Source organism: Haliotis rubra, unplaced genomic scaffold (genome assembly GCF_003918875.1).
Source record: "Haliotis rubra isolate DU_JTF1 unplaced genomic scaffold, ASM391887v1 Scf955, whole genome shotgun sequence".
Lineage (NCBI taxonomy): Eukaryota > Metazoa > Mollusca > Gastropoda > Lepetellida > Haliotidae > Haliotis > Haliotis rubra.
Window position 1 is genome coordinate 86524 of NW_025767696.1, and position 15634 is coordinate 102157.

Genomic DNA, 15634 nt, shown 5'->3' on the forward strand with positions numbered 1-15634 from the left:
CACGGCCATACAAAATGTTGGAACATGGGTTACGTATTATTGTACTCATTTTGTGCTTTGTGCTCAGTTTAGAGTAAGCAAACAAGCGTGTTTTGAATTCGTTTCAGGTAAACTTGACTTTCCCCAGGTAAGTTTCCATATTACCACCGCAAAAGCACCCTCGGGAAAACCCAATACTGATAGAGTATTTATAGTAACGCGTCATAGGTAATGTCACGTGATACGGAAGGGAATTCCCCGAATAGACGATTCGGGAAGCCTTGGAGTTGAGGGTCGCCCGCTTCACATGGAGACAGTGGGATAGATCTGTATTGTCAACATCTCAGCTGTACCTCTACCGAATGTAAGTTAATTTCAACACATATTTAATTGCATGGCTTTGTTGTTGCGCAGACAACACTTTCAAACACGGTCAGATTGAACTCAAGCTGAAGTCGGTTTCGCCATTTTGTCAACGCGCACTTGTAACTGAACCTAACTCACATCCTCCTGAAGCAAAAATTAATGTTGTTTGTTATCTACATGTACGGCTGCAAGTACAAATATTTACGCTGATTGACCATGGGTTGCTGAACACCAATTCTTACCCGGGTGTTCACGGGTTGACGACATGTACAGTGCGTTATGATCTGGCGAGCCTCAGATTGGGGAAACTGCCTGTACAGTACAGATCAATAAAACTACGTGGCATTATAGAAATTTGTTTCAGGCAAACGTGCACAATATTGCAAAATAACTGCAACTGAAAATGGTTTGGCCGTGATTCTGTTCCCAAATGGGGCAGTTGGGTAGCCTAGTGGTTACGCCAATCGCTTGTCACGCCATCGGCTCGGGTTCGATTCCACACATGGGTACAGTGTGTGAAGCCTATGTCCGGTGTCCTCCACCATGTTATTGCTGGAATATTGCTGCGCCTCATGAAATACGGAATTTACAAGGGTCGTACAGTCATGTACACCCTTTCAAAACACTGACGAATTTATGACCTAAAACAACATTCAATCTTCAGCAGAATAAGACGCAAAACGTTTCGCGATGATATTTACCAAGGGTCATAAAGGGAGATAACTTGTGATGTCTTTTAGTTTATGATAAAAATGATCGAATATAGGTTTTGATAAACGGCAAGTGAAATTCACTCAAACAAATAAGAAATAATGGCAAACAGTTTATTACTCTGTTTATACTCATAATTATGTATGCCAACTCTAAATTTCGAAGCAGTCAGCTTTTTGGCAGCTACATTCCATCTAAGGTCAAGGTCATTTGTACAACGAGTGTGGTGTGTCACATGACAGATTTGACGGATGTACGGTTTGTACACCCTGGCAAATCTGCCTTTGCTTTAATAGATGTATGCTTTGGCTTTTGACCAATCAGAATTCGACAAATTTATCTTTAGAGCAATAATATGGTGTGTCACTTGCTTCATGGCGCTGTCAGCATCTGCATCAAAACATTGCATCTATTGCAAAAAAGATGTTGTCAATCCATAGAATATGTTATTCTTGATGTATATTTTTTCTGTTGTGTTTTGTCAGATCATGGGGAAGGAAGACAAACGTCCCTGCCCTCACTGTAACCCCCCACGTGTATTCGTTCAAACAATAAACTACACAAATGACATTCATATTCTCCAAGTGCCTCCGAATCACGTCCTTCGGATAAACACCATGGTCCATATATACGAGGCAAACGAGCCCCGCCCAGTTCAACCTGACCCCCCTCCAGGGGTGAAGGTCAGAGTGGAGTCCACTGAGATATCGTCCAGCAGTGACCAGGTGGTAGTGAGGCACCATGTGTGGATAGAAGAGGTTCCACTCAATACATCCACAGTTGATGTGCATCTTTATGTGAAGAAGAGGATTCCTGATAGCATGGGTACCCTCATTTCTGTTCTTGAGGATGGACCAGTGAGGGAGGACCCTCGTATTGGACTGAAGGATTTGATGGAAGGTATGTGAGCTGTTATGTCTTCATATCAAGAGCAGTGGGGTATCCTAGTGGTTAAAGCGTTCGCTCATCACCCAGGTTCCATTCCCCGCATGGGTACAATGTGTGAGCCCATTTCTGGTGTCTCCTGCCGTCGATATTGCCTGAATATTGCTAAAAGTTTCGTAAAACCATACTCACTCACTCACTCACATCAAGATAGATGGTTTTGCATGGTTGACCAGATGTAAAAAAAATTTGAAAAATATTATGTTTTTTATGATGTATTCACAGAATTGTTGCTGCTTATAATTATATAGTGAGAGTCAAATGGAATGAAGAATTTAATCTGCTTCAGTAATGGTAACTACCCCTCCTGTAATGTACAATCAAAGTTCCACAATTTCCATTTTCTATTATCTCCGCTTAATCACCAGAATTTGTTACAAGTAAGGATTTCATGCCACTTTTAGCAATATTCCAGCATATCACGGTAGGGGACACCAGAAATGGGCTGCACACATTATATCCATGTGGGGAATCGAACCCGGCCCTTCTGCCCAACGAGTGACCGCTTTAACCACTAGGCTATCCCACCGCCCCTTCAAGGAGAGACGATGTAATAGAAGGAAAAGGCTTTAATATTTATTTAGCACCCAGGGTTTTAGCAGAAGTGCATTGTTATAAATATGACGTCAATATAACCTACATGTCAACTCGGTCTCTATGGTGAGGCTGGTTCAACCCCACAGCCTGAAAAACTATTTCTTTTTCGTGGCGAATGAATTCTTCTATATTTCCTACAGCCTGAAGCTGAAAAATATTTTTTGGGGAAAATTCCCAGGCCACCTCTAATATGAAATGGTCAGTCCCTCAAACAGATTTGATAATTCCTTGGGTTAATAATAATTTATACCATAACTCAAATCTTTGAAGGGCATTTAGAAGTGGAATGCATAAGAAAAGCAAGATTTAGGGATGTCAACATCTTTCTTGTGAATAACACAACATCTCAGAGTGTATGCTTGCTCCTTCATCATCCATAAATTTTGCTTTTCCTAATACCATAACTGTGGTATAGAAATTCACAAACTACTTCTGTCAGCCTAAGTGTGGTCTGTGTTGCTTATAAGGTAGGAATGTGTGTCTGTTGTGTTGTGTTGTGTTGTGTGTTGTGTTGTGTTGTGTTGTGTTGTGTTTGTGTGTGTTGTTCTGTGTTGCGTTGTGTTGTGTATGTTTTGCGTGTGTGTTTAGTTTTACGCCGCACTCAGCAATATTCCAGCTATATGGGGGAGGTCTGTAAATAATCAAGTCTGGACCAGACAATCCAGTGATCAATAGCCCCCATAAGGTTCACTGAATGAGTTAGTGAGGTTTTAGCAATATTCAAGCAATATCATAGCAGGTAATCTCAAATGGGCTTCACATATTGTATCCATGTGGGGAATCAAACACAGGTCTACTGAGTGAAGAGCGAATGCTTTAACCACTAGGCTATGCCACCACCTGATACGTTTTAGTGTAAGTTAAACTACTTTTGTAGGTTTACATGACAATAAAGTATTATGAAAAAACACAAAGATATATTGATCAGCTTAAAATAAGGATTTAATGCTTATGATTTAATTTGAAGGATTGTATGATCGACTCTTGGCCCAACCAGAAGTGCTGAGGCCGCATTATTTGTGTTATTGTACAAGGGACCTAAATGTAATGTCAGTTTAGTTGCACATTGTATTTTGTACTTCTGGAATATTAAAGTATACAAATATGGCTAACAAAGGTGAAAATGAGAGATTTTGATGACTCTGAGGGTAAATAGTCAAAATGATTTTTCTGTCATACATTCATTTTTGTTCTTTCTGTTTTGTCCTTATCTCGGAAAATCAGAGCCTGTGATGCCAGTGTGCGAAGTGTGTGAGTGAGAGCATGTGTGAGATGTCACAGTGAGTTCACTACCGCCATACACAGATGTAAAGTTTCTGAAAGATATGTGATGAGAGGGTGTATAGTATAATGTCACTGGTATGTATTGCTCACATAATCTTGATCTAATGCTAGGAGAGTACATCTTCCCGGGTTTTAAACACTTATGAATACTGACCCAAGGGACTTAATCTCACTCCATGAGAAAAAAAGTGATTAGTGAGGACAGACAACCACGAAATCCAAACACACACACCTGCAAGTGAAATGCAATATACAACCACACACCACACACCTTTCCCACCACTCACACCACACCTCCCCCCACAAACACAACACACCTTACTGCACCACACACACACACACACACACACACACACACACACACACACACACCACACACACACACACACACACACATTACACACACACACCTGGACACCCACACCACATTACACCACCACACCATACACCACACCCACACCACACCACACCACACCACACCACACACACCACACCTACACACCCACACCACACCACACCACACCCACACCTATACCATACCACACACCTGGACACACCCACCACACCACACATACACTACACCTTCACTACACCACACCACAACACACCCACACCACACGTACACCACACCCTCACTACACCACACCACACCACACATACACTACACCCTCACTACACCACACCACACCAGCACCCACAACACAACACACCCACACCACACGCACACCACACCTTCACTACATCACATCCACACCACACGTACACCACACCTCACTACACCACACCACACCAGCACCCACAACACAACACACCCACACCACACCACACGTGCACTACACCACACCTTCACTACATCACATCCACACCACACGCACACCACACACCCTCACTACACACCACACCACACCAGCACCCACAACACAACACACTCCACACCACACCACACGCATAATTCACACCTTTCACTACATCACATCCACACCACACACGCATACACACCCTCACTACACCACATCACACCAGCACCCACAACACAACACACCCACACCACACCACACGCATACCACACCCTCACACTACATCACACCACACCACACGCACACACACACCTACAACACGCTACACCAACTACACACATCACAAACAACACCCACACCACACGCATAATTACACCACACCACACCACACATACACCACATTACACCCACACACCTCACTACACCACACCACACCACACCCTCTCACCACACCACATCACAACACACCCACCACCACACGCACCACACCTTTCACTCACACCACACCACACACACGTACATACACCCACACACCTCACTACACCACACCACACCACACACCTACACCACACCACATCACAACACACACCACACCACATGTATGTACACCACATCCACACCACACGCACCACACACCCTCACTACACCACACCACACCAGCACCCACAACACAACACACCCACACCACACCACACGCAACACATCCACACCACACACACCTTCACTACATCACATCCACACCACACGCATACCACACCCCTCACTACACCACAACACAACACACCCACACCACAACACACGCACACCACACCACACGCATAACCACACCCACACCACACCAGCACCCACAACACAACACACCCACACTACACACACCACACGCACACTACACCCCTCACTACGCCACACCCACACCACACGCATACACACTCACTACACCCCTCACTACACCAGATCACACCAGCACCTACAACACACCACACACACTACACCTCACTACATACATACACCACCCACACTACACCACACCACACCACACCACACTCATACACCACACCCATTCACCACACACACAAACACACCCTCACTACACATCACACCACCCCAGCACCCACAACACACAACACACCCACACCACACACGCATACACCACACACCCTCACACTACACCACATCACACCACACCCTCACTACACCACATCACACCAGCACTCCACACCACATCACACCCTCACTACATCACACCACACCCAGCACCACACAACACAACACACCCACACCACACACGCACACCACACACACCACACTACACCACACCACACACACACACCACACCACACCCTCACTACATCACACCCACACCACACGCACACCACACACCTCACTACACCACACCACACCACACGCATACACCACACCTCATACACTCACATCACACCCACACCACACGTGCACACCACACATACACCCTCACTACACCACACCACACCACACGCATACACACACCCCTCACTACATCACACCCACACCACACGCACACCACACCCTCACTACACCACATCACACCAGCACCCACAACACAACACACACACACATACACCACACCACACCACACCACACACAAACACCCCACACTAGGGTCAGCATCCACACCACACATACACCACACCCTCACTACACACCACACCACACCAGCACCCACAACACAACACACCCACACCACACCACACGCATACACCACACCTTCACTACACCACACCACACCAGCACCCACAATTTAACACACCCACACCACACCACACCACACCACACCACACTACCCACACTACACCCACACCACACACACTACACACTCACACACCACACCACACACACACCACACACCACACCACACTACCATACACCGCACCTCACTACACCACATCACACCAGCACCACACAACACAACACCCATAACACCACACCACACCACACCACACGCACACAAACACCCTCACTACACCACACCACACCACACCACACAACAACACAACAACCACCCACATTACACCACACCACACCACACCACACCACACATACACCACACCCTCACTACCACATCACATCCACACCACACCCACATACACCACACCCTCACTACACCACACCACACCAGCACCCACAACACAACACACCCACACCACACCACACCACACGCACACCACACCCTTCACTACACACACCACACCACACCAACACCCACACCCTCACTTAACACACCACACATCACACACACACACACACACCACACCCTCACTACACCACACCACACCAGCACCCACAACACAACACACCCACACCACACCACACCACACGCACAAACACCCTCACTAGGTCACATCCACACCACACATACACCACACACCCTCACTACACCACACCACACCAGCACCCACAACACAACACACCCACACCACACAACACACTACACCACACCACACCACACCTACACACCACACCACACCACACCCCTCACACACCCACACCACACACACACCCCACTACCACACACGCGACACCGCACCCTCACTACACCACATCACACCAGCACCCACAACACAACACAACACACCCACACCACACGCACACCACACCCTCACTACAACACACCCTCACTACAACACACCCTCACTACACCACACCACACAACACCACACCCTCACTACACCACACCCACACCCAGTGTGAGATAATTAAACAAGTATAAATTCTATGCAATCTTCTCAGCTCATGTTTGATTCTGTGGTCTGTCCTGATTGAGGATCCCCCATGGTTTCTGGTGTGGTGATCTACCTTCAGTTGTTGGCGATCTATAGCCCATTTTTACATTGTATTGTCCAAAAATAGTTTTGTACTTTTAAAAGATATATGCTAGCTAGTTTTAACTCATTTTGTGATACTCTAGTGGTTTTACTGTCCTTCATTGACAGGGTTTTATATATTATCTGTACTAGTTTTAGTCACGATATGGCTGAAATATTGCCGATGTGACATTAAATTTTAACTCACTCACTCACTGATTGAGGATCCGGGTTTCTGAAGTGTATAGACTGGCCTCCAGCCTCATAAATGTAGTGTCTTGTAAGTAATATGTTGACTTAAAAAAGTTTTAGAATAATTCCGAATCACTTTGCATAAGATTTAATAATCTTTTGTCACAATTATTGGGTGGGGTGTGGGGAGTTGTGAAGCACATGTCACACTCTGAAAACTTGTAAAATTCCAGAATAGTCCTATCTATATTATTTGTTAATTCAAACTTGTTGTGTATTTCTGTGTAATATTTTGCACCCACGCCCACGCCCACACACACTACACAACACAACACAACACAAGACAACACAACACTACACAACAACACAACACAACACAACTCGACCCGACCCGACCCGACCCGTGAAGGTCCAGGTTGATCTTCAGTACCCCATGCTTGTCGTCAGAGGGTGGTCAGGCTCGCTGACTTGGTTGACACATGTCATCGTGTCCCAATCGCCAAGATCGATGCTCTTGCTGCATTATCTGGTCCAGACTCGATTATTTACAGACTGCCGCCATATGGCTGGAATATTGCTGAGTGCAGCATAAAACTAAACTCACCCTCTCCCTGTAAATCTGACCCAGGCCAATGGTTGATAGCATGAGAGACTTTTCTCGCCATAGGGGCCAATAATGTTGCTAAAAGTGGCGTAAAACCATACTCACTCACTCACTCTCACTCACTCACTCACTGTAAAGGTAATGCTTGAACATCGATCCTGTCACTAAGAACACCGATCCTGTCACTAAGAACACATGCTGCTCAATGTAAGGGAAATACGTGGTTGATCTCAGACCTATGAATCCCACTGAGGGGGTAAAAGTTTAATTAAACACACACACACACACACACACACACACACACACACACACACACACACACACACACACACACACACACACACACACACACACACACACACACACACACACACACACACACACACACACACACACACACACACACACACACACACACCTATTTCACAAATTCTTCAGTTATGTCTAAATTAACTGTTCATTATTTTGTTCATTATTTTCCAGAACGCTTCCTGTTTGGAAATTCACAAGGGCAAAGTCGGGTGGACACCAAGAGGAACGCAAGAACAAGCATTGACCACCATCCAGCATCCACTCGTCCAGCACCACGACCCACACGTCCAGCTGGGGTGGATGACTTGTTTCAGCTGGTGAAAGAAATGGATGCCTTGGGTAAGCTGGGCAATTTATGCCCATTAGTAAGACATCCCATAAGTTAGACATCCCAATTTTCAGACACTGGACTAGGGATTAATTAAGGCAACACCCATATATAAATGGGAATATCCCAATTGGATATTCTTGCACGATATTGTGTGATTCTGATTCTGATTCTGATTGGCTGAGAGCTCATCAAATCTGTACTTAAATGGCAGTTTAGGACCGCTAATTAAAGTGACCGATTGACCACGTATGAATACAATTAAATTTACTCATTGGATATTTAAAAGGTATCAATTAAACATTATTTATCAAATGCCTGTGGGTATATACGGGTGGGTCTATAAGAGCACTGTGTAACAACATGCAGACTGACGAACAGAGGCAGCTGAGGCAGATCTCCATACATGCAGTCACCATGGCAGAAATGCAAGTGTAATGTCTAACTCAGTGTTGACTTATTTAAATGTTTTAAGCCTGGTGAGGTGAGGTGAGATGAGATGAGGATTAGCACATTAAAGCATTTATACCATTCTCCATGTCTACTTAATTAGTATGGTGAAACATCTCTTGACTAGGGGTGAAACAACCCCTAATATGGGATGAATCGGCCTAGTTTGGAATTGGGATGAAACGACCCGGTTGAAACTACTCAGGGTGAAACGACCCAGTGTTATCGGTGTTTGCCAAACTGGTTTCAATCACAATTTTATTTAGGAGTGAGTTCTGTCCTCCCTTATTGCCCTTCAATACTTCTATTTTGGAACACTAATAAAAACTGTCATCATCACAGACACATGAATACAAGTCATCAATGCAGCCACTGGCCTCTGGTACGGAATCATGGAAAACATGCAAATCAACTTATCTCATTGCCTTCTGTCATGAAAACATGCTAATTAAAACTGGTGATAAATACAAAAATGGGATTTTGTCCTATGTTGGTCATTTTGGTGTGGGATTTTGTCCAAAGAAATTTTGTCCTATGGAATTTTGTCTGGGTGGGATTTTGTCCATTCCCCATCTGTAATACAGAGAGAATGTTTCTTTGTTTCTTTCAAATGATTCTCCTTCCATTTTCCAGGCAAGATCGTGGACTGGGTAGATGCTGTGTCAAGGCAATATAAGTGTCCCCCCTTTTCTGGATAGGACCAGAACAAGTGACCAGGGGACGCACGGATGGTGCATTGACCACTGGCCATTAAAACAACCATAGGTCATCGAACTGACCATTGTAGAGGAAGAATATAAAGCTCTCCCGCTCCCTCGAAGCACTCTTACCTGTGTTACAGGTATCTGTGATTAGTGTTTTATTGATTGACCGTGACACACCATAGTACATGCTCCAATTACTATATACAGATGACAGTTTAAGATAAGAATAGTTACAAACTATATCTGTTACTATTATATAAGTATATAAGATATATATTTTGGTTTGGTTGTTGGTTAATGCCCCACTCAGCAATATTCCAGATGTGTTGCATCTGTCTGTAAATAATCGAGTCTGGACCAGACCATCCAGTGATCAACAGCATGAGCATCGATCTACGCAATTTTGGACACAATGACATGTGTCAACCAAGTCAGAGAGCCTGACCACCAGATACCACTGACAGTAATGTGGTCACTGGCCATTTCCATGATGAGCTAACACTGCCTACAAAACATGTCCAAAGAACAGGACTGAGTGAGTGAGTTTGGTTTTACGTGGCTTTTAGCAATATTCCAGCAATATCTCGGTGGGGGACTCCAGAAATGGGCTTCAAACCTTGTACCCATGTGGGGAATTGAACCCGGGTCTTCAGCATGACGAGTGAACGCTTTAACCACTAGGCTACCCCACCGCCCCTCAAAGAACAGAAATGTATCCAGGCTGCAGGATTGTGTGACACATGCCGTTGGGTCATTACTTTTGTTGAAAAGTCAGTGAACCAAATTGCATGCAAATAGGGTTGAGTTGGAGCCAGGACTTGATTTAAAAGATGTTAACCTACTTGCACCAGGTGCAACCTAAGATAAAACTTAGTTGCACCAGTCAAATTCCAGTTGCACTGCTTTTATTGCTATATGTAGATGCAATTATTTAGTAGGGCTGGATAATGCCCTGATTCTTATATTGCGATATATTGCCATAATTCAAGAGATATTGCAATATATATTGCGATATATTGACTGGAAGGTTTCTGCCCAAGTGTGTACATCATAAATTCATAATAGCTCTCTGTGTGCAACATCATCTTATCAGTTGTTGTTACACAATACTTTCAGGCTCCCCGTCCCCATTGTGTAGGGTTGTATGCCAATGGTTTACAGATCAATAAATGATACACAGCCTTAACGTGGAATGTTTGATTGAAGTATTGCAACAGTGTTTTGCGAACATAATGGTAAAGGTAATAGTATTGCACAATTTTCATGGTCAGTGTTACTTGCTTCAACAGGCTGTACTTCAATGCAGTATGTAATTATTGTTACTGTCTGTCAGTGATTCGTTCAGATTCCACTCCAATATAAACATGTGTTAACATGAACTATTGCAAAATGAAACAAAAAACATGATTTAGTTTAACTACTTGAGCTTAAAATCCAATAACTAAGATCCTATACTAGAACGTCATTATACAGTCCTTTAGACCTAGACCTTTATGATACATTGATGTCATCTGCCCCATTATGAAACAAACAAAAAATAACAAAATAATGTGAACTGTGAAATGGTCACTTCAGAGGCCCTACTAATAAGTCCAAATAAACAAATGGTCCATTTAAGGCCATTTAATTCCTCAAAATAAAACCATTCAGATGTTCAAATTCCTTTCATGAAATTCTTGAGTGATATCATGTGACTGCATTCCATTTGAGTGTTCTGTTAGTGAGGCTGTAAACTTCAGAACATAAAACACGATGGTTTTATTCAGATAGGTGTTGGCCAATATTCTGCAAGATATATCCCTGAAGGAATAACATTTTGTTATTGTTTAATTGAATTATGACTAATACCTAAACAGCTGTTTTGTTATTGTATCCATTACCCCATATTCACCTCAATGTGCTTGGCTGCAGCTATGTTACATTCTATACGCTAGATCAGACTTGCTGACCAAAGGGACTGGTCATTTGTTGTAGGTTTGGATGGTCAGAGGGATTCAGGATAGGGTCACCCAAATTTTTTACCATCACTTTGGGAGGTTCAATAAAAATAACACATATTTGGGAAAAGTCATGAAGAATTTCACGTTTCTTGAAAATTATGAAGTTCTTGTGCATTTGGCTTTTTCTGGGAAGGTTATAAACAATGTACCAGGCATTGGAAGGCTCATGCAGAGTGAGTTTAGTTTTTATGCTGCTTTTAGCAATATTCCAGCAATATCACGGTTGGGAACACCAGTAAATAGAATAAGTGCACCCCAAAAATTAATCAATGTTAAAAATACTTTGAACAGCTTAAATTACAGGCAATAATTCTTATTCTTATCTTCAATATTAGACATCAATTTACTTTTTGATTTATAAAAATCGTGGTTTTTACCTAGCTGTACATAGCTTGTAAAAGGATTTGGGTGTCCATTAATAAAATGGTCATATTTGTATCAGTCAGCAATAGTGTCTTGTTTAAAATATCTAAGGGCATCATTTTTTATGTGTTTCACGTAGCCACCAAATTCTGAACATGGGTTGGTCGGGGAAAAAAACTTTTAAAAAACCTTAATAAAGAGAAAATTGTCCGAATAATGTTGATACTCATTTTTTGCAATTCTTACTACAATTTCTCAAGTTAGTTGGTCTTGTGCCAGCAACTGATTAAAACATTTTAGATAGATAAACATTTTATATGACGGGAAAATGAAAAAAAGTTGATTTTTTGTTTTGATTTGTTTTGTTATTATGTTGTTGTTTTTTGGTTATTTTAATTGTTGTTGTTGTGGTTTTTTGGGGGTTTTTTTGGTTTTTGTTAGTTTTGGGTTTTTTTTGTTTTGTTTTTTTATTGTTGTTTTTTTGGGGTGTGTGTGTCTGCAATAAAATTAGAAGGGTCGGTCGGGCGATGAGAAGCACAAAAAATAAAAATGCTGCCCTGATAATGTGATTCGGTTCAAAACTGTCAAGAAATCTCTACGAGGAAATTCCCACTGTATGTACCAGTGGTGTTCCAATCAATTGAAATAATCAAAGATTGGTTGCCCTGATCAAACGACCAAGCAATAGATCATATTTTCACATAATCAAACACAAAAAGTTTGGAACTACTGTTTTAGTGTTTGAAATACTTCACAATAGACCCGGTTCGATTCCCCACATGTGAAACCCATTTCTGGTGTCCCCCGCCGTGATATTGCTGGAATATTGCTTAAAGCGGGGTAAAACAATACTCACTCACTCACTCACTCACTAGAAGTTGTCAGGGCCTGATATGTTTTCAATTCTTAGAAAACTCACTTCACTTGTTGAAAAGTCAGGACTGAATATTTTTTTATGACTTTGGGAGGTTTATGTTCATGATGTTAGTCATCACATCAAGTAGCAAGGTGCGTCGTTTTACATTGGATGTGAAATTTGCAAACACAAGCTTCGCAGCTTTTAAATATAACAAATAACAATAGAGAACAAAATTAATGTGTTTTCTTTACACTTCTTTGCAATAACAACCTAAACAGGACGATCTGAAACATGATGCTAACCAACGTTTTTTCGATGATTGCTCGTTGGTAATGAACCAATCATCCATTGTAAGATTTCAACCAATTCCCACGCTAATACACATCACCACTTTGTTCCGTAAGCCTCGGAAACACATCCCAGCTTTATTACATAGCCTCATGAGTAAACCAGGTGATGGATTACGTTCTGTTTTTGTGACATGAGTTTCAATGTTTATAACTAATCACAAGGAGCTATTTCTTTTTTCCTTTGTGTAAACTTTGTAAATATATAAACATGTGAAATAAAATAATTTTAATTCAGTTTGATTATGTGATGTATTTATTATGGTCCCTGCGTTAGGTACCAAAGATGTTTCTGCTGAAACCCCTTGGCGTACTGGTCGTTGTGGGGAATTAGCTCAGCAAAATGTCCAAGACACAAGAATCACAGAATAATGTGGGGTGGCCACAGAGAGTCGGTACAACCCTCGTGGGCTGAGTGTTAGAGCTGACCTGTGTTGAAGAGTCTAAACCCGGCTGACTAACATTTGGATTTTCTAACTATAATTGAAACAGTAAAAAGATTACGATTCGTTGATGATACAGAATGGGGTGTGCCTATCAGGGGTGGATCCAGACGGGATGAGAAAGTATCGGAAGGTACAATGGTGTCCAATGGCAGGGATAGTAATGTACCTAGCGCCTTGAGAGTGCATGAAGCGGGGATATGAGCGACATATAAGCGACTGTTACTTACTAAGGTGCGATATTTTATATATGATGAAACATGGTAGCTTTGCATCATAACTTCCTATGGCACAGGTCGATATGTTTTCAAACAAACAGACTGTATAATTCACAGGGCTGTTACAAACTACATGTAGAAGAAATTACTAATCGTATTTTACTTCAGGACAATGTGTATTACATAATCATTGATACAGAAATGGAATAGACAACTTGAACAACTGATATAAAATGTGAAAACTAATGCAATAAATTTTCTTACATGAGCAAAACAAAGTTTCATTTACAAGACCAATTTGCCCCTGGAGTAAAATACTCCAGGAGTAAATATGGTTTTAATTTACCTGGTGTATATAAGTATATAGTTACATGAGTAAATTCGTTTTGTGACGTTTACATGGTCAGTTTACTTACCATAAGTAAATTTACTTACATAAGCAAATATACTCCTGTAAGTAAATGTGTGCATGTAAAAGCGGCTTAAGAGATAAGTCCTTATTTACAGATCGCTGTCATATAGCTGGAATATTGCTGAGTGAGGCATAAAACTAAACTCAGTCACTCACTCACTGTAAATATTCGAGTCTTGACTAGACAGTCCAGTGATCAACAGCATGAGCACCGATCTATGCAACTGGGATAGGATGACATGTGTTAAGCAAGTCAGCGAGCCTGACCAACTGATCCCTTTATTCACCTCTTACAACAAGCATGGGTTGCTGAAGATCAATTCTAACCCGGATCTTCATGGTCACCAAATGACATGTATTTATTAAATGTGACGATTAAACTCAGGTGCATCTCCTGGATGTTCCAGTCGAGACTTCATCCAGCAGCAAACATGTTGGTCGTAACAGGTGACCATAGCTCGGAGCGGTGCGTGTGTGTGTGTGTGTGTGTGTGTGTATGCGTGCGTGCGTGCGTGCGTGTGTGTGTACTTCATTGGGAAGGGAAGGAGGAACGTGCTGGACTTTAACGACATTTGTGTGTTTGAAGATACGTTTAACAGAATTCCAGACATATGAAGGCAATATCTAAATAATCTAATGTGGACCATACAATCCAGTGATCGATATTATGAGCATCATTATAAGCAGTAAGCCAAGCACAGCACTGAACACCCTATCTATTCAGTCGTTTTGTTTGTTTTTTTCAACCAGCATAGCTTCATGGGAAGGTAACACAACACAAGTAGCAAATATAAAACAACTAATTCTGATGCTTGGATTATTTATTCTTAGTCAACATTCCAACGATATCCAATAAGTTAAATTTTTCTGTCCCTTTATCTGT

At 42.3% G+C, this 15634-nt stretch overlaps 1 protein-coding gene across 1 annotated transcript; it reads left to right on the plus strand.

Moving 5' to 3' along the window:
• The first annotated feature begins 204 nt into the window (after positions 1-204).
• LOC124264993 lies at positions 205-12828 on the plus strand. The gene is made up of 4 exons (XM_046699772.1): positions 205-343; positions 1542-1956; positions 8799-8966; positions 10039-12828. The coding sequence occupies exons 2-4, from the start codon at positions 1545-1547 to the stop codon at positions 10101-10103; spliced, it is 645 nt and encodes a 214-aa protein (XP_046555728.1). The 5' UTR covers positions 205-343; positions 1542-1544; the 3' UTR covers positions 10104-12828.
• The last annotated feature ends 2806 nt before the right edge of the window (positions 12829-15634 follow it).